Consider the following 18732-nt stretch of genomic DNA (forward strand, 5'->3'; position numbering starts at 1 on the left):
TCATCATGACCTAATAGAATTGTGTAGCAGGCTCGAGAGGTTAAATGGTTCACTCCTATTACTATGTTCCTAATTTAAATTGAAATGTTATGCGCTTGTTACAACCAAATCAGTCTATATTTTAAACCCTGTAACTATTGCCAGGACCTGAAACAGTGTAATTATCCAGTTTGGAATAACATTCTAGGGTGCTGGTTGACAAACATCCATTTTTATTTAGAACAAGAAATGCTACATTAAAGAAAAAGAGAAAGTTTTATATTTTCAATGGCTGCATTAACTAATCATGATTTTTATATAGTACTGGTTATATAATTAATAACTGTACTGCTCAAAGTTTGTGTCAAAATTCAAGCAACTTCAACAATACACAATCCGTATCAACTAGCTTTGTGTGTGTATGTGTGTGTGTGTGTGTGTGTGTATATGTGTGTGTGGGTGGGGGGGGGGGGGGGGTGGTCCAGTTAAATCCAATGTGGATATTTTTCAGATTTGGTTTTGCGGACCAAAGTTAGACATTATTTGCTATTTTTTTTAAGGGAAAGGAACAACTGGCCAGGTGCCACATCACTCAGTTTCATCTCTTTTTCTTAGGTAGTCCTTTGGGATTGAGGATGAGTTGCTTCCGCTCCGATTCGATGGGTTCTGAGATGGCTTATAAATCCAGTGCATAATCTGCAGACTCTGCCACATGCGGTGGTGCTTGAAGGGTTGGGTTGATGAGCTGTTTGAAGATTTGTGCACCCTTTCAGATGCTTCAACTTCACCTCTGTATATTCCGGACAAAGTCTCTCGATGTGTTTGGTGCCTTCCCAAATGAACCTTCTCCATTTTGGCCAGTCACAAGCCAGGGACTCCCATGAGTCAACGGGGATGTTTGACTTCAGGAATGCTTCAAGAGTATCCCCAAAGCAATTTTGCTCTCCTCCGAGAATTCTCCTGCTGAGGTTGAGTTCAAGGTAGAGAAATTGTTTTGGGAGTCTGGTGTCGGGCATACGAATGACATGACCTGCCCAGCAAAGCTGATTTTGAGCGATTAACTAGACATAAACAAAAATACCTGGAAAAACTCAGCAGGTCTGACAGCGTACCGGACTCAAAATGTCAACTGTATCCCTCTCTGCAGATGCTGTCAGACCTGCTGAGTTTTTCCAGGTATTTTTGTTTATGTTCTAGATTTCCAGCATCCGCAGTATTTTGCTTTTATCTTAGTGATTAACTAGACATGATGGCTTGGGAGAGGACGCTGCTGTTGCACCGCCTTTCTTGTCACCGGATTTGGAGGGTCTTGCAAAAGCACCACTATGATACTTCTCCAGTGCTTTCAGTTGCCTGCAGTAGGCTGTTCAAGTCTTTGAAGCATATAGGAGCACAGGGATCACTGTCACCCGGTAAACCATTACCTTAGTCTCAGGTTTGAGATCCTGGCCCTCAAATACTCTGTTCCTCAGTCAGCCTCATAGCGCACTACCAAATGTAGAACTGTGTCACACAGAACAGCAATGTCCCAGGTTCCATCCCTAGCCCAAGTTAAGTGACCACAGCTAGAGATGTCAAAATTGGCCTGTGCCCCTGTCCGTGAAATGGAAATGTCATTCAGAATTCCCAACAATACCTAATCGGTAATTCCTATTGGAAAAAATCAGTCTGGAAATCAGCAATAAATTGGATTGATATAATGATCTTCACAAGTTGAAACATGTCTTAGATGAATACAGGATCACATTTGGCTGAGATGCTCCACCAGCTAAATAGTTTGTCAGTGTTCCCTGTTTGAGCTCACACATGAAGTACCAGAAGAATGTTGGCATCTGTGCGACTGCACCACAGCACTTATTAGCAATTGCAGAGCAGAGGTTAGAAAATTGATGAGCAAAAAAAGTGAGAATATTTCATCAACTGGATGGTTCAACTTTGTATTAAGCTGGTAAATCAGGCTGTTGTATCTGCCATCTGTCTAGTAAATCAGTGAAGAAATCTACTCTGAACAATGTCATCAGCAGGTTTCATATCACTACTACACATTTCTGGACTCAGGGGCCAATGTTAGTGTAGATTTCCAAAAAAACACCATTTAATCCATGATCTGATTTTAGAAAATATTCTCTTTAACAAGTTGACACCAAAACATTACTCGCAAAGAGTTTAGCCAAAAATATCTTGTGTCGCCTTTTCTGTGGTCACATATTTGACATGCTGCTTATCAAGAAAATATAATATTGTGTCTGTTTCTTTTCAAAAGCAGCATATTCATTAACTTGTCATTTCTCAGCATTCAATGAAGCAACCAGTAAACATCAGGCTTCTTTTAGGGTATGGTTATATTGCAGCAACACTGTTACAAGAATGCTTGTGGAGCTGCAGAGTTCCATTCAATCCATAATGAAATAAATGATTAACATTTGCAGTCTAAGCCCACACAATAATGGTTGCTTAGGCTTGCCATCAGGATGCAATTTTATTAATGCATCTGTACTACAGCAAGAAGTCAACACCTTCCAGAAAAGAGGGAGGGGGAATTGACACAGAAAACTATTAACACAAACAAATTTTAGGAGAAGAATGTTACACAAATGCTGAAAAATATAATGTCTTTGCCATAGAGTCAATATTAAAGGAGCTAATTTAGCATTTTTAATCAAAAACACTTCTGGGACCAAATCGACACTCAATTCTCTATTTAATCTGGAGACAGTAAGTTCCTCTTGTTTAATAAAGGGAAGCATTCAAAGCTCTCACTGATGCAGGGAATAATCAAGGGATGCAATGCATTTATTCACGATCTCTTTCTTGCAATTCAAGTGGTCACTAACATAAGATTAGGAGAGGCTGTACTATACAAAGAGGGTAAACTTTGAGAAAGAAATACTTGCATTTACACAGCACCTTTCACAATCTCAGGATGCCCAAAAGTACTTACAACCAAAGTACTTTTCGAAGTGTAGTCACTGTTGTGAGGTAGGAAATCCTGCAGCCAATATACACACAGCAAGCTCCCATAAACTATAACGTGATAAAGACCAAATTATCTGTTTTTTTTAAACGACGTTAGTTGAGGGAAAAATACTGCCCATGACACCAGGGAGAACTCCCCTGCTCTTCTTCAAAATGGTGTGTGGGATCTTTCACATCCACTCAAGAGAGTAGATGGGGCCTCAGTAATGTCTCATCCAAAACACAACACCTCCCTTAGTACTGCACTGCAGTCTTATCAGATTTATATGCTCAAGTTTCTGGAACGGAGCTTGAACACACATCCTTCTGACTCAGAGATGAGTGTGCTACCAACTGACCGCAGCTGCCACTTCTGAGGCATCAAGTTTACGGATATCAATTAGATCAAGGCTCTACAGCAAGAAACTAAAGCCTACAAATTAGGGACTGGCTTTGACTACCAAGGAAAAAAGTTCAATGACTCTAACAAGCAAAAACTGTAACATAATATTAAAAAACTGGAAAAAAAACAAGTAACAGTACAATAAACAAAGCAAAAATTCCAAAAAATAAAGCTTTGAAAAATATAGCATATTACATAGAATTTACATCACAGGACAAGCCACTAAGTTAACTGATAGTCTTTGCTCATGTTTATGCTCAATATGAGCCTCCTATGATTTTTATTTCATCTCATCCTAGCAATATATCCTTCTATTCCTTTCTCCCTCGCACTTGTATCTAGCTTCCCCTTAGTTGCATCTATGCTACTTGCCTCGAACTATTCCATTTAGTGCAAGGTCCACATTCCCACTATTCTCCTAGTAAAGGTTACCAACTTTTTATTGGATTTATTAATGACTACTTTATGTTTACAGCCCCTAAATGTGGACTCACCCACAAATGAAAGCACCTTTTCTACATCTACCCTCACAAGCCTTTATCAGGTCACCCAAATCTTTTCCTTTTCAGAGAAAAGAAGCTCACCCAGCCTGATCCGTTTTTCCTGATAGGTCCCCCTCAGTTCCAGTATCATCCTTGTAAATCTTTTTTTCACTTTCCTTAGTGCCTATATTACATACCTATATTAACATGAGTGGCACATGGAGGAACCAGAAGAGGCAAAAAGTAAATGCTTATCCCCAAATTGAAGTAACAGAATTGCTGCTGCCAGGACAAAAAGTACTCGGGCTTAAAACTGCATGCAATATCATCATTATTAAAATACAAGCCTAAAATTAAATAGCCAATGAGAAGATAACCAACCAGTTAATATAGTCTGAACACTATAAACAATATTATCAGGCTTATTTACTGTACTGAAACTAATACATCACAGGAAAATTCATACTCAAGTAAAACCATTTACTGCTGTATTCTTCCTGTGTGCTACTTCCAATCCATCACTCCAAATTGTGCCCACCTGGTAAGATCTTGCAATTATCATCAATTTATTCTGGTGTTCTGGAACTCAAAGTGGTCTCTCCGGATACAACCCACATTTGGAGGATAAGGATTTACAATTGTACTGCTGGATGCTTTTACAGAGATCATGTAGACATCATATAAAAATTGCACACACCAGCATTTCACATATACCCTCACACTTCATAAGAATTGGATGATCTTTCACCTATCAACTTTTAAAGGATGATTTATAACAAGCAGCAAAACCTGACAGCAGGGAAATAATTTCAAAACATCATACATTCTGCTATACTAAAACCTTTCACAATAAGGCAAGTACATCGAACCTGACCAAATCTGGTATATATTGCTGGCAGTCATCGCCCCAGTTTGAATACCAAAGGGCTAATAAACGATTACAGTATCCATAGTGTACAGACTGAATAATTTATATTTAAAACAGCAATGCAGAAACAGCATTCAACCCAGGTTCAGCACAATTAAGTTCTCCCACCCATCTCCTACACAACAGTACTAGTTGTCATCTGTGGCTTAGCTGGTAGTATTCTCACCTCTGAGTCAGAAGATTGTAGATTCAAGCCCCATTCCAGGACCAAAGTAAAAAAAATTATGGCTGGCACTTAAATGCAGTATGGAGGGAGCACTAAATTGTCAGAGGTACTTTTTTTTTTGATGAGACAGATGAACCTATCTCAGGTGGAAGCAAGAAGATCCTTTGACACTATTTTGAAGAGTAGGGGAGTTCTACCTGGTGCGCTGGTCAATATTTATCTCTCAATCATCATCACAAAAACCAGATTATCTAATCGTTATTATATTGTTGTTTATGGGAGCTTGCTGTGCACAAATTGGTCATCAGGCTTTCCACATTATGACAGTGACTACACTTCAAAAGTACTTGATCAGCTGTAAAGCATTTTGGGATGTCCTAAGGTTGTGATGGGTGTGATAGAAATGCAAGCCTTTTTTTCTTCATCCATTTTCAATCTAAGTTAAAAATACAATGAAACATCTAATTCTGGCACTAGAAGCAACAAATATCCAACAGCCTAAACACAGTATATACAACAATTCCATTCTCAGATCGTGATATACACAGTCTCCAATTAAAGCATGGGCATTTAAAGGACCACAGTCTCTGATTTAAGCTTATGCGGTAGCAGTATGTATCCAGTCTCCAAATAAAGCATATACAGTCTCAGCATCCCAATCTCTGAATCAACCCCATATAGTAACACCATCCAAGGCTGAATAAATGATGTGATGTACCAGCAATCCCAGTATATTAATGAAGTATATACAGCAGCAGCAACCATTTCAGGTTGTAAGATTCTCCCCATGTACTGCATTCAGCAACAAAGGATCATCCCCCAGAATTTAAATGCAATGCAATACCTTCTGTAAAAGGTAAGACCATCTCCTAATTTCCTGCAGATACAGATTATATGCAATATATAAATTATAAAAAATATACTGTCTGTTCTTAGAAACATCTATCTTCAAATCAGCGAAAAAACGTCTTTTGTTCCTGTCACCCTACCAATAGGTCTGATAATCCCCAGAAGAATACTAATAAATTAATAAAAAGTGAGAACTACATGGTTGGGGGATTGCGGGGGAACGACAAAATACAAGAGGTGCCAAACCTCAATTGAACATAATTTTCCCAGGAACCCCCAACAGCAATGCAAAAAGCATCGGCCAAGATTAGGTAAATCTGACAGACCTTTCAACAATTTTGATTTTGGACAATTTTGATTCATAGAATTTTACAGCACATAGCCCATCAAGATTGCTATTGTGTTTATCTCCATGTGTGCCACCTAAACAAAGCTTTCTTTCCTGCTCATTTTCATACACATCACAATTCCTCTTTTTCACTTAATTTCATTTTAATAAAACTTAGCATCAACTTGGCAGAAAATTCCGCATATTAGCCAATCTGTCCCAAGATCTTTCTTTGTAATTACCTTACACTTGTGCTCTCTTGTTGTCATTTTAATGATCAATGGAAGCAATCTATCATATTACCATAATCCTTCATATTACTGAATAGCCCCATCAAGACACCCCTTCATCTTCCCAACTCCCACAAGAAAAGCCTGAATTTCTCAAGTCTCTTCATAACTGCAACCCCATTTCCTTTAGGTTATGATTTAGCTAATATTGAAAAATCACAACAAAACATGCTTTGGTGCTGTGTAATACAAACGTATAATATCTCTTTTCTCTAAGGCACCCCTTAAAACCTATGCCTCTGACCCAAGCTTTTGGTCACCTCTTATGTGGCTTGGTGCCAAATTATGTTTGATAACACATCTGTAAAGTGCTTTGGGGTGCTTTACTATGTTAAAGGCAGCATACAAATCTAAGTTGCTGTTAATTCAACACAAATTGTTCTCATGATCAACACAACTCAAAATCCTCTCTCCAAATACAGCCTACACTTAGAAGAGCAAAAATCAAGATTCAATTGTTGGGGGTGTGTTTGATTGTTCAAGAGGACAGTCTATGATAATTTCACACTACTCTTCTCCAAAGGTCTGCTGAGTTTTAGCCTTTTTTTGCATTGGGCTACATTTTTAATGCAGATTTAAAAAAAAGATTTACTACCACATTCTAAGATACTGTTGGATGACAGTCTTAGTATCTTTCTTATAAATTACTTTGCCTTTCAACCTTCAAAACAAAAACTCTGTACATTATGCAAAGTGGATCTTTGAAACACAATATCCTGCAGCAGAACTGCATTTTTAATTTGTCAAACAACCTAACAATAAGAAATTTCAATACACCTATATAAAAAAATTATTTTAAGTGTAAATGTAAAACCATGGTGGTTGCATCTATTTCAAGTCAATTCCATCCTCCTCAAATTGCAAAGGAACGGCATCACCTCATTCACCTCCTTACTTCATTGCAGGAAGTCTTGTAACTCAATAGTAACAAAACATTAATGGCATTTCAACCATATTTTGGTTTAAATGTAATTCCTTCAACTGAATTTCCTTAAGCACAACACTAAGCTATAATTTAAGATGAGCTCAGATTGTTAAATCAAAAGGAGTGCTAATTAAATTGAAGTAACAGTCACTTTGCAAAACTGCATTATGAGTCATACCGTGTTGTACTATCACAGATTATAGCCGGCATGGATATTCTGGACATTTGGCACTGGCAGACTGGCATTATGTGGTGTTCATTTTTACTACAGTGGTGGTAACAGTGCAGGTACTCTAGTTGCTGCATGCACAACAAAAATACTCCAACTACAAGCTGCAAATTTGGAAAACCTCCATTCATAATCACAATTTTAACAATTCAAATGTCTCCAGGCACCACCACAGAAGAATGATCAGACAAAAATTGCCACTGGCTCAAAGGAGGAGATACCAAGGCTCATTCTTGGGTGCATATGTGCACAATTGGCATTGGATGTCCCAGAAAGCAGGGAATTCCTGTTCACACAGGCTGTCCAGGGAGGCAGGGCAGGGTGCCCCACCCCCCCACAATTGACACAGGCTGTCCCAGGTAGAGAGATGCCCCATGAGCACAAGCTGTCCCAGGGTACAAAGATGCCCCTATGGGCACAGGCTGTCCCAGGGTACAGAGCTGGCCCTATGGGGACAGACCGTCCCAGGTTACAGAGATGCCCCCTATGGGCACAGACTGTCCCAAGGTACAGAGATGCCCCCTATGGGCACAGACTGTCCCAGGGTACAGAGCTGGCCCTATGGGGACAGACTGTCCCAGGGTACAGAGATGCCCCCTATGGCACAGTGTCCCAGGGTACAGAGATGCCCCCTATGGGCACAGACCGTCCCAAGGTACAGAGATGCCCCCTATGGGCACAGACTGTCCCAGGGTACAGAGATGCCCCCTATGGGCACAGACCGTCCCAAGGTACAGAGATGCCCCCTATGGGCACAGACTGTCCCAGGGTACAGAGATGCCCCCTATGGGCACAGACCGTCCCAGGGTACAGAGATGCCCCCTATGGGCACAGACCGTCCCAGGGTACAGAGATGCCCTCTATGGGCACAGACCGTCCCAGGGTACAGAGATGAACCCTATGGGCACAGACCGTCCCAGGGTACAGAGATGCCCCCTATGGGCACAGACCGTCCCAGGGTACAGAGATGCCCCCTATGGGCACAGACCGTCCCAGGGTACAGAGATGCCCCCTATGGGCACAGACCGTCCCAGGGTACAGAGATGCCCCCTATGGGCACAGACCGTCCCAGGGTACAGAGATGCCCCCTATGGGCACAGACCGTCCCAGGGTACAGAGATGCCCCCTATGGGCACAGACCGTCCCAGGGTACAGAGATGCCCCCTATGGGCACAGACCGTCCCAAGGGTACAGAGATGCCCCCTATGGGCACAGACCGTCCCAGGGTACAGAGATGCCCCCTATGGGCACAGACCGTCCCAAGGGTACAGAGATGCCCCCTATGGGCACAGACCGTCCCAGGGTACAGAGATGCCCCCTATGGGCACAGACTGTCCCAAGGGTACAGAGATGCCCCCTATGGGCACAGACCGTCCCAGGGTACAGAGATGCCCCCTATGGGCACAGACTGTCCCAAGGGTACAGAGATGCCCCCTATGGGCACAGACCGTCCCAGGGTACAGAGATGCCCCCTATGGGCACAGACTGTCCCAAGGGTACAGAGATGCCCCCTATGGGCACAGACCGTCCCAGGGTACAGAGATGCCCCCTATGGGCACAGACTGTCCCAAGGGTACAGAGATGCCCCCTATGGGCACAGACTGTCCCAGGGTACAGAGATGCCCCCTATGGGCACAGACTGTCCCAAGGGTACAGAGATGCCCCCTATGGGCACAGACTGTCCCAGGGTACAGAGATGCCCCCTATGGGCACAGACTGTCCCAAGGGTACAGAGATGCCCCCTATGGGCACAGACTGTCCCAGGGTACAGAGATGCCCCCTATGGGCACAGACTGTCCCAAGGGTACAGAGATGCCCCCTATGGGCACAGACTGTCCCAGGGTACAGAGATGCCCCCTATGGGCACAGACTGTCCCAAGGGTACAGAGATGCCCCCTATGGGCACAGACTGTCCCAGGGTACAGAGATGCCCCCTATGGGCACAGACTGTCCCAGGGTACAGAGATGCCCCCTACGGGCACAGACTGTCCCAGGGTACAGAGATGCCCCCTACGGGCACAGACTGTCCCAAGGGTACAGAGATGCCCCCTACGGGCACAGACTGTCCCAAGGGTACAGAGATGCCCCCTACGGGCACAGACTGTCCCAAGGGTACAGAGATGCCCCCTACGGGCACAGACTGTCCCAAGGGTACAGAGATGCCCCCTACGGGCACAGACTGTCCCAGGGTACAGAGATGCCCCCTACGGGCACAGACTGTCCCAGGGTACAGAGATGCCCCCTACAGGCACAGACTGTCCCAAGGGTACAGAGATGCCCCCTACGGGCACAGACTGTCCCAGGGTACAGAGATGCCCCCAATGGGCACAGACTGTCCCAGGGTACAGAGATGCCCCCTACGGGCACAGACTGTCCCAAGGGTACAGAGATGCCCCCTACGGGCACAGACTGTCCCAGGGTACAGAGATGCCCCCTACGGGCACAGACTGTCCCAAGGGTACAGAGACGCCCCCTACGGGCACAGACTGTCCCAAGGGTACAGAGACGCCCCCTACGGGCACAGACTGTCCCAGGGTACAGAGATGCCCCCTACGGGCACAGACTGTCCCAGGGTACAGAGATGCCCCCTACGGGCACAGACTGTCCCAAGGGTACAGAGATGCCCCCTACGGGCACAGACTGTCCCAGGGTACAGAGATGCCCCCTACGGGCACAGACTGTCCCAGGGTACAGAGATGCCCCCTATGGGCACAGACTGTCCCAGGGTACAGAGATGCCCCCTACGGGCACAGACTGTCCCAAGGGTACAGAGATGCCCCCTACGGGCACAGACTGTCCCAGGGTACAGAGATGCCCCCTATGGGCACAGACTGTCCCAAGGGTACAGAGATGCCCCCTATGGGCACAGACTGTCCCAAGGGTACAGAGATGCCCCTATGGGCACAGACTGTCCCAGGGTACAGAGATGCCCCTATGGGCACAGACTGTCCCAGGGTACAGAGATGCCCCTATGGGCACAGACTGTCCCAGGGTACAGAGATGCCCCTATGGGCACAGACTGTCCCAAGGGTACAGAGATGCCCCCTACGGGCACAGACTGTCCCAGGGTACAGAGATGCCCCCTATGGGCACAGACTGTCCCAGGGTACAGAGATGCCCCCTACAGGCACAGACTGTCCCAAGGGTACAGAGATGCCCCCTACGGGCACAGACTGTCCCAAGGGTACAGAGATGCCCCCTACGGGCACAGACTGTCCCAGGGTACAGAGATGCCCCCTATGGGCACAGACTGTCCCAGGGTACAGAGATGCCCCCTATGGGCACAGACTGTCCCAGGGTACAGAGATGCCCCCTACGGGCACAGACTGTCCCAGGGTACAGAGATGCCCCCTATGGGCACAGACTGTCCCAGGGTACAGAGATGCCCCCTACGGGCACAGACTGTCCCAGGGTACAGAGATGCCCCCTACGGGCACAGACTGTCCCAGGGTACAGAGATGCCCCCTACGGGCACAGACTGTCCCAGGGTACAGAGATGCCCCCTATGGGCACAGACTGTCCCAGGGTACAGAGATGCCCCCTACGGGCACAGACTGTCCCAAGGGTACAGAGATGCCCCCTACGGGCACAGACTGTCCCAGGGTACAGAGATGCCCCCTACGGGCACAGACTGTCCCAGGGTACAGAGATGCCCCCTATGGGCACAGACTGTCCCAGGGTACAGAGATGCCCCCTACGGGCACAGACTGTCCCAAGGGTACAGAGATGCCCCCTACGGGCACAGACTGTCCCAGGGTACAGAGATGCCCCCTATGGGCACAGACTGTCCCAGGGTACAGAGATGCCCCCTATGGGCACAGACTGTCCCAAGGGTACAGAGATGCCCCCTATGGGCACAGACTGTCCCAGGGTACAGAGATGCCCCCTACGGGCACAGACTGTCCCAAGGGTACAGAGATGCCCCCTACGGGCACAGACTGTCCCAGGGTACAGAGATGCCCCCTACGGGCACAGACTGTCCCAGGGTACAGAGATGCCCCCTACAGGCACAGACTGTCCCAGGGTACAGAGATGCCCCCTACAGGCACAGACTGTCCCAGGGTACAGAGATGCCCCCTATGGGCACAGACTGTCCCAGGGTACAGAGATGCCCCCTACGGGCACAGACTGTCCCAAGGGTACAGAGATGCCCCCTATGGGCACAGACTGTCCCAAGGGTACAGAGATGCCCCCTATGGGCACAGACTGTCCCAAGGGTACAGAGATGCCCCCTATGGGCACAGACTGTCCCAGGGTACAGAGATGCCCCCTACGGGCACAGACTGTCCCAGGGTACAGAGATGCCCCCTATGGGCACAGACTGTCCCAGGGTACAGAGATGCCCCCTACGGGCACAGACTGTCCCAAGGGTACAGAGATGCCCCCTACGGGCACAGACTGTCCCAGGGTACAGAGATGCCCCCTATGGGCACAGACTGTCCCAGGGTACAGAGATGCCCCCTATGGGCACAGACTGTCCCAAGGGTACAGAGATGCCCCCTATGGGCACAGACTGTCCCAGGGTACAGAGATGCCCCCTACGGGCACAGACTGTCCCAAGGGTACAGAGATGCCCCCTACGGGCACAGACTGTCCCAGGGTACAGAGATGCCCCCTACGGGCACAGACTGTCCCAGGGTACAGAGATGCCCCCTACAGGCACAGACTGTCCCAGGGTACAGAGATGCCCCCTACAGGCACAGACTGTCCCAGGGTACAGAGATGCCCCCTATGGGCACAGACTGTCCCAGGGTACAGAGATGCCCCCTACGGGCACAGACTGTCCCAAGGGTACAGAGATGCCCCCTATGGGCACAGACTGTCCCAAGGGTACAGAGATGCCCCCTATGGGCACAGACTGTCCCAAGGGTACAGAGATGCCCCCTATGGGCACAGACTGTCCCAGGGTACAGAGATGCCCCCTACAGGCACAGACTGTCCCAGGGTACAGAGATGCCCCCTATGGGCACAGACTGTCCCAAGGGTACAGAGATGCCCCCTATGGGCACAGACTGTCCCAAGGGTACAGAGATGCCCCCTACGGGCACAGACTGTCCCAAGGGTACAGAGATGCCCTCCCCTCCTCTCACTGGCACAGGCTGGCCGGGGTGAGGGAGGTGGGGGGGGGGGGGGGGGGGGGGGGGGGTGGGGGAAGGTGTGGGGGCGACCGCGCGCGCTGTTCCCTTGCTTAGGGAGCGCGCTCCATGGCCGCGGGCGCGTGCCGGGTAGGTTAGCAGCTGCAGGGATTGCGGGAGGAAGCTTGGGGCGATCCCGGTCCTGCTCTCTTCACAGACAGACAGACAGACAGACTGACTGACTGACTGACGGGCGCTCTCTCACCTCAGCCGAATTCCCCCTCAGGACCGAGCGCGCTTCCACAGCCGCCGCCGACGCTGTCGAGACCGCGCTTCTATTCGAACCCCCGCCCCTCTGGCCCGCTCTGCCGTCCCAGCAGCGGCACCGACCCCGTTTCCCTTTTCGCTCTCAGGCGGCTTCTCTCGCTCGCGCCTCCCTCGGATCTTCCGTTTGGCACGAGCCAGTTTCCCACCCGCGCATGCGCCGCCGGGGCGGCGGATGATAGGGGAGGGAGGGAGGGAGTGGAGGGAGCCGCGAGCCGCTGCGCACGCGCAGCGGCGGGGGCGCCGCGAGCCTGGGCCGCACCGCCACCTGCCGGCGCGAGATCATGGCACGGCACCGTCGCGAAAAGCAGTGTTTCCCACCCCTCAAAGCCTCCTCCCGCCTTACGGCAGCTACTGCGCGCAGCTTCGCGCTGTGTGCGCGCCAATATGAAGCGCCGATCTCCGTCCTAGCGCCGCGCGGAGCCTGCGGCATGGCGGCTCCAGCCGTCAGGTAAAATCGATAGGCGCAAGTTTAGTGTCTGACTTTGCCAATTCTTTATCTGGACAATAAGGTTCCTTGATGGATGGAGAACTCGGGTACGCTAGAGTCTCTTCAGCAGTTGGATTGACGGTTCAGCTGTCAATCTCAATCGCCGGTAGGAGCGGAGCTACCGGTAGGTGGGGCCTAGCTATCTTGTCAGCTGTCAATCATTGCAGGAGTCCTGTCACTGAGCTGTCAATCGGTACAGGAGGCGGGGCTGTGCTCAATGTCACAGCTGTCAATCAGTACAGGAGGCGGGGCCCTGCTGCCTCACTGAACTTTCTTTCGGTACAAGAGGTGGGGCTGTGCTGCTTGTGTCAGCTCTCAATCAGTACAGGAGGCGGTGCGGTGTTGCCTGTCATAAGCTGTCAATCAGTACAGGAGGAGGGGCTGTGCTCACTTTCTGAGCTGTCAATCAGTACAGGAGGCGGGGCTGTGCTCACTGTCACTGAGCTGTCAATCAGTACAAGAGGTGGTGCTGTGCTCACTGTCACAGCTGTCAATCAGAACAGGAGGCGGGACTATACTCCTTGTCACTGAGCTATCAATCAGTACAGGAGGTGGGGCTGTGGATATTGTCATTGAGCTTTAAATCAGAACAGGAAGCGGGTTGTGGGTCCTGTCACAGCTGTCAATCAGTAGAGGAAGCGGGGGGGGGGCGTGGGTCCTGTCACACTGAGCTGTCAATCAGTACACGAGGTGGGGCTGTGCTACCTGTCACAGCTGTCAATCATTATAGAGGGGAAGGGCCATGCTCATTTTGCATTGTCAATCATAGGGGCAGTGCCTATGCTAATTAGCTGTCAATCAGCTACAATGATAAGAAGATCAGGATTAGAGAAGGTGGGTTTGCTCTCGTTTGTGTAGGGAAAGTTAAGGGGAGATTTAACAACAATGTTCAAATAATGAAAGGTTTTGATAAGTAAATGGAATGCCCTACCTAAAAGGATGGTGAAAGCAGATTCAATAGTGACTTTCAAACTGGATTTTTAAAAATTAATTCATGGGATGTGGGCTTCGCTGGCTGGGCCGGCAATTACTTCCCATCCCTAGTTGCCCTTGAGAAGGCGGTAGTGAGCTGCCTTCTTGAGCCACTGCAGATCATGTGGTGTAGGTACACCCACAGTGCTGTTAGGGAGGGAGTTCCAGGATTTTGACCCAGTGACAGTGAAGGAACAACAACAACAACTTATATTTATATAGTTTCTTATGTAATGAAATGTCCCAAGGCTTTTCACAGGAGCATTCTAAAACAAAGACACCGGGCCACTTAAAGAGATATTAAGTCACATGGCCAAAAGCTTTGTCAAAGTGGTAGGATTTAAGTGTTTAAAGGAGGAAAGTGAAGTAGAGAGGTGGAGAGGCTTAGGGAGGGAATTCCAGAGTTTGCGGGGGCTCAGGCAGCTGAAGGCACAGCCACCAGTGGTGGAACAATTATGATTGGGAATGCAGAAGAGAATAGAACTAGAGATATCTTGGAGAGTTGTGGGATTGGTGGTGATTACAGAGATTGTGAGGGGCGAGGCTATGACCAGGAGCCAATGAAAGTCAGCAAGCACAGGGCTGATAGGGGAAGGGGACTTGCTGCAAGTTAAGACACAGGCAGCAGAGTTTTAGATGACCTCAAATTTATGAAGAGTAGAATGTGCAAGACCAGCCAGTGTGTTGGAATAGTCAAATCTAGAGGTATCGAAGGCATGGATGAGGGTTTCGGCAGCAGATGAGCTGAGAGTGGGACCAAGTCGAGCATTGTTACGCAGTTGGAAAATGACAGCTTTTGTGATGACATTAAGGTCAGAAGCTCATCACAGGATCACGTGTGACACCAAACAGACTGGTTAAATTTCAGGCTATTGCCAGGCTGATGATCGGCAATATAGCTCCTATTCAAGATGTGTGTGGCTCAGAGGGGAACTCTTCTGATGGTGCAGCGCTCCTCTATTACTGCACTGGAGTCGCAACTTTTGATTGCCTCCCAAAGACCTTGCTTTTGTTCTTCGTCCCACTCTCCACCCTTTCACTTGCTCAAAACTTATTCCATTTCTAGCTTGTCCTATTTCTCATGAAAGATCACAGACCTGAAGCGTTAACTGTGTTTCTCTCTCCACAGATGCTGCCAGACCTGCTGAGTATTTCCAGCATTTTTTTGTTTTTCTTTCAGACTTCCAGCATCCACAGCATTTTACTTTTATACCTAAAGTGTCTCCTTTGTTTGCAGGAACAGCATGGATCCAGTGATACTGAGCTACCACGACAGTTTAATACGACGCTCAGATCTCTCACTCCTCAACCCACCCAACTGGCTCAATGACCACATCATAGCATTTGCCTTTGAATACTTTGCCACTGAGCAGTACAAGGAGCTGTTGGGCAGCGCCTGCTTCATCAGCCCTGAAGTCACTCAGTTTATTAAGTGCATGGCCAGCCAGCAGGAGCTGGCTATCTTCCTGGAGCCACTAGCACTGGCTGAGAAAAGCTTGGTCTTCCTTGCAGTCAATGACAACTCTGTGCAGGCAGCTGGCGGGTCTCACTGGAGCTTGCTGTTCTACAACAGAGATGGGAACTGCTTCAGCCACTATGATTCCTGCAGCAATATGAATGCAAGCCATGCCCGACAGATAGCGAAGAAGCTGCAACACTTCCTGGGAACCAAATCTGAAGTGCCTTTCGTCGAGGAGCCAGCGCCGGTCCAGAAGAACAGCTACGATTGTGGGATGTATGTGATGTGCAATACAGAGGCTCTTTGCGAGCAGTACCTCAGGAGGGACCGCAGGCCACCAATGATGGTCGTCACCCCAACCTACATCACCCAGAAGAGAGCCAACTGGAAAAAATTGATCGAACAGTTGTCAAAGAAATGATTACTCCTTTGAGTCTTTCTTGAGTAAATCTGTACCTTCATTTCTGGGTGAGTTAGCTGGCTGTGTTGAGATAGACCTTTATTTTTTTTAAAAAGGAATCACCTTTGCACAGTTGGCTACTTTCCCAGGCTGGGGGATAAGGGCTGAGTGTGCTTTGCATGTTGTGAGACATGTCACCTGTAAGGATGCTAGGGAATCTTGTTCTCCCTTGCCTCCCATTTTCCCCAGGGCTTTTTTGTTAATACAGCATGGAAATATGTTGATGGAAATACTTACTATGATGCACTGACCTTCTAGAACATGCTGGAAGCATGATGCCTTACACAAAACCATTTGGTCCAAGTCTTCTATGCTGTTTGGTGCATTGTGGGAGGAGGAGGTTGGAACTAACAGCAGTATATTCGCTACAGTACATTTTAAACGAGTATCCCGCTATTTGACAACGCTATGGTGCTGTGCATCTCTTACATTCACCTGTGACTGAATTATACTCAAATGAAATTAATCTGACTTGTTCTGTTCTTGCTGTTTCCTTATGTTTTATTTGAATCTGAAAACTTTGTATGACTGAACACCAGAATAGAAACTGAGTTAACAAAAGCCTTGTATTGCAATAATCATTTTATTCTTGAAATAATCTCCCTACTTAGTCATCTCCTGCTTTTACTCATTCCTTCCCAGGGCTTAAAACCTATGGAACTTTTCATTTCCCTCAGTCTTCCAAACCTCTCTCAGTCCACAGGCTTTTAAAACCCTAAACCTGGTGTCATTTGGTTATTTCCTGGTTTACCAAATTTTCTCACTACTTTTCTCAGTGTTGGTGGTGTCCTGCCCCATGGGGCTTGGCCCTTCCCTTTCCCCTCTCACTGAGTTTCTCAGTAAAATTCTTTCCATTTTTTGCTCATGTGAAATTTGGGCCAACATTGTGATTCATTAAGCAGCGTCTGCAACACCTGATACACTTTCTTAGATTGCCTCACTTCCTCCTTGGAATCTTTGAAACTGTGTTATCCACTTGATTTTCCTGAACAGGCTTTTTTCCTCTCTTCTGAAGTTGTCTCTTCTTGATTATGATATTAAGCAGCAGCAGGCATTCATAACCTTATCTGGATGTCCACTATTCTTGATTAAGCCCAGACTATAAATGTTAATCCTAAAGGCATCACTGCTGAGTCCAATCCAGGTCTCTCACCCACTTTCCTGAAGGCATTGATGCATAATGAGCCAGGAGTAAGAACTCTTGCTGATTATATCCTTTCTATAACTTGGAGACACTAAGGTTGATTATATTGCCTCTTCTGCCATTCTAGCTTAGTTCAGGTAGCTCAGTAATGAGTGGAAATTAGCTGAGTATGGTAATTACGGCCTGGATTTTCATCCTCGAAGCGGGGAGAGGGGGTCAGGAATAGTCCTGACTTTGCCTGCCTGCCTCGGGAGCAAATGCCCACTAAGGCAGGATCTTCATTGCTGGGGGCTGGGTGAGAGCTGGAGTTGGGCCAGCCAGCCCCAGAAGAAGTGCAGAAGCAACCACAGGGGCTGCCGGTTGCCAAGGTGGCTGCCTCAGTGCCTTGGGACTTTGTCCCAGTGACAAGAAAACACAAAGGCCCTCCAGCCCTCATCTCTCACACCTCTTCACCCTCCAAACACTCCCCATGCACCTCATGCCCCACAACCATACCCTTAAGCCCCTCATGCCCTCTATGCCAGGTTCTGCCAATTCCCCCCCCAACCTTATAGGAGTGGTGAACCCTAATGTGCATGAGAGAACCTTTTAAAAGGTAACTTCAAAAGGTCCACCTCATACCTCCTATGCCAAGTTACATCCCCCATCCACCTCCTCAGGCCCCCCCGTGCCTGATTCTGACCCCATTCACGCCCTCAGACCCCTTATGCCAAGCTCTGGCACTTCCATACCCATTGACCGACTGAACACTTTCTTAAACCAATGAACATCACTGTAAAGGGGGATTTGTAAAAGAGACTTTAAAAAAAATGTACTCCGTTGATAAGTTTCTTCTTTTGAAACAAGTTCTGGAGTGAAAGCTAATAAAAAGTGTCAATGATCTCGGCCCTTTGGAGCTTCAAAAACCACAAAGGAGGGCAGAGTCTGGCACAAGGGGCATGAGGGTCCTGAGAGGGTGGATGGGGGGGGGGGGGGGAGCCTGGCATAGGGGACACTTGACACAGGGGGCATGAGGGGGTGGATGGGGGTCGTAACTTGGCATGTGGGTTGGACATTTTGGACTTAACTTTTGAAAGGTCCCTTCACGCACTCTAGAGTCCATGACTCCTCTAAGGGGCCGTGAACCACAACTGTTTAAAAAGCTGGTTAGGTCAAGAGTGCCAGATGCAGGGTTGTGACAGGAACCCTTTAAAGGCATTCCTGAAGATTGCACAGCTACGAGAATGGGATCAGGAATCCCAGAGTCAGCACCTGCCTGCCATTCTTAAAGGGCT

General features: G+C 47.9%; 2 protein-coding genes across 9 annotated transcripts in view; one reads left to right on the top strand and one right to left on the bottom strand.

Moving 5' to 3' along the window:
* myo9aa (myosin IXAa) overlaps positions 1-13072 on the bottom strand; it is a 289869-nt gene extending 276797 nt beyond the window's left edge. For all 4 annotated transcript variants that reach the window (XM_041178287.1, XM_041178288.1, XM_041178289.1 and 1 more), the window contains exon 1: positions 12875-13072. The gene's annotated coding sequence lies outside the window, so the exon portion shown is untranslated. The remainder of the gene's footprint in view (positions 1-12874) is intronic.
* Positions 13073-13277: 205 nt separating this feature from the next.
* senp8 (SUMO peptidase family member, NEDD8 specific) lies at positions 13278-18397 on the top strand. Of its 5 annotated transcripts, none has more exons than XM_041178480.1 (2): positions 13278-13384; positions 15633-18397. In XM_041178480.1, the coding sequence occupies exons 1-2, from the start codon at positions 13365-13367 to the stop codon at positions 16273-16275; spliced, it is 663 nt and encodes a 220-aa protein (XP_041034414.1). In that variant the 5' UTR covers positions 13278-13364; the 3' UTR covers positions 16276-18397. The 5 variants fall into 5 exon arrangements, with proteins under 5 accessions (XP_041034414.1, XP_041034417.1, XP_041034416.1 ...); XM_041178483.1 differs by having other exon boundaries at positions 13297-13399; XM_041178482.1 differs by having other exon boundaries at positions 13380-13547.
* Positions 18398-18732: the final 335 nt, after the last annotated feature.

Source organism: Carcharodon carcharias, chromosome 32 (genome assembly GCF_017639515.1).
Source record: "Carcharodon carcharias isolate sCarCar2 chromosome 32, sCarCar2.pri, whole genome shotgun sequence".
NCBI classification, from domain to species: domain Eukaryota; kingdom Metazoa; phylum Chordata; class Chondrichthyes; order Lamniformes; family Lamnidae; genus Carcharodon; species Carcharodon carcharias.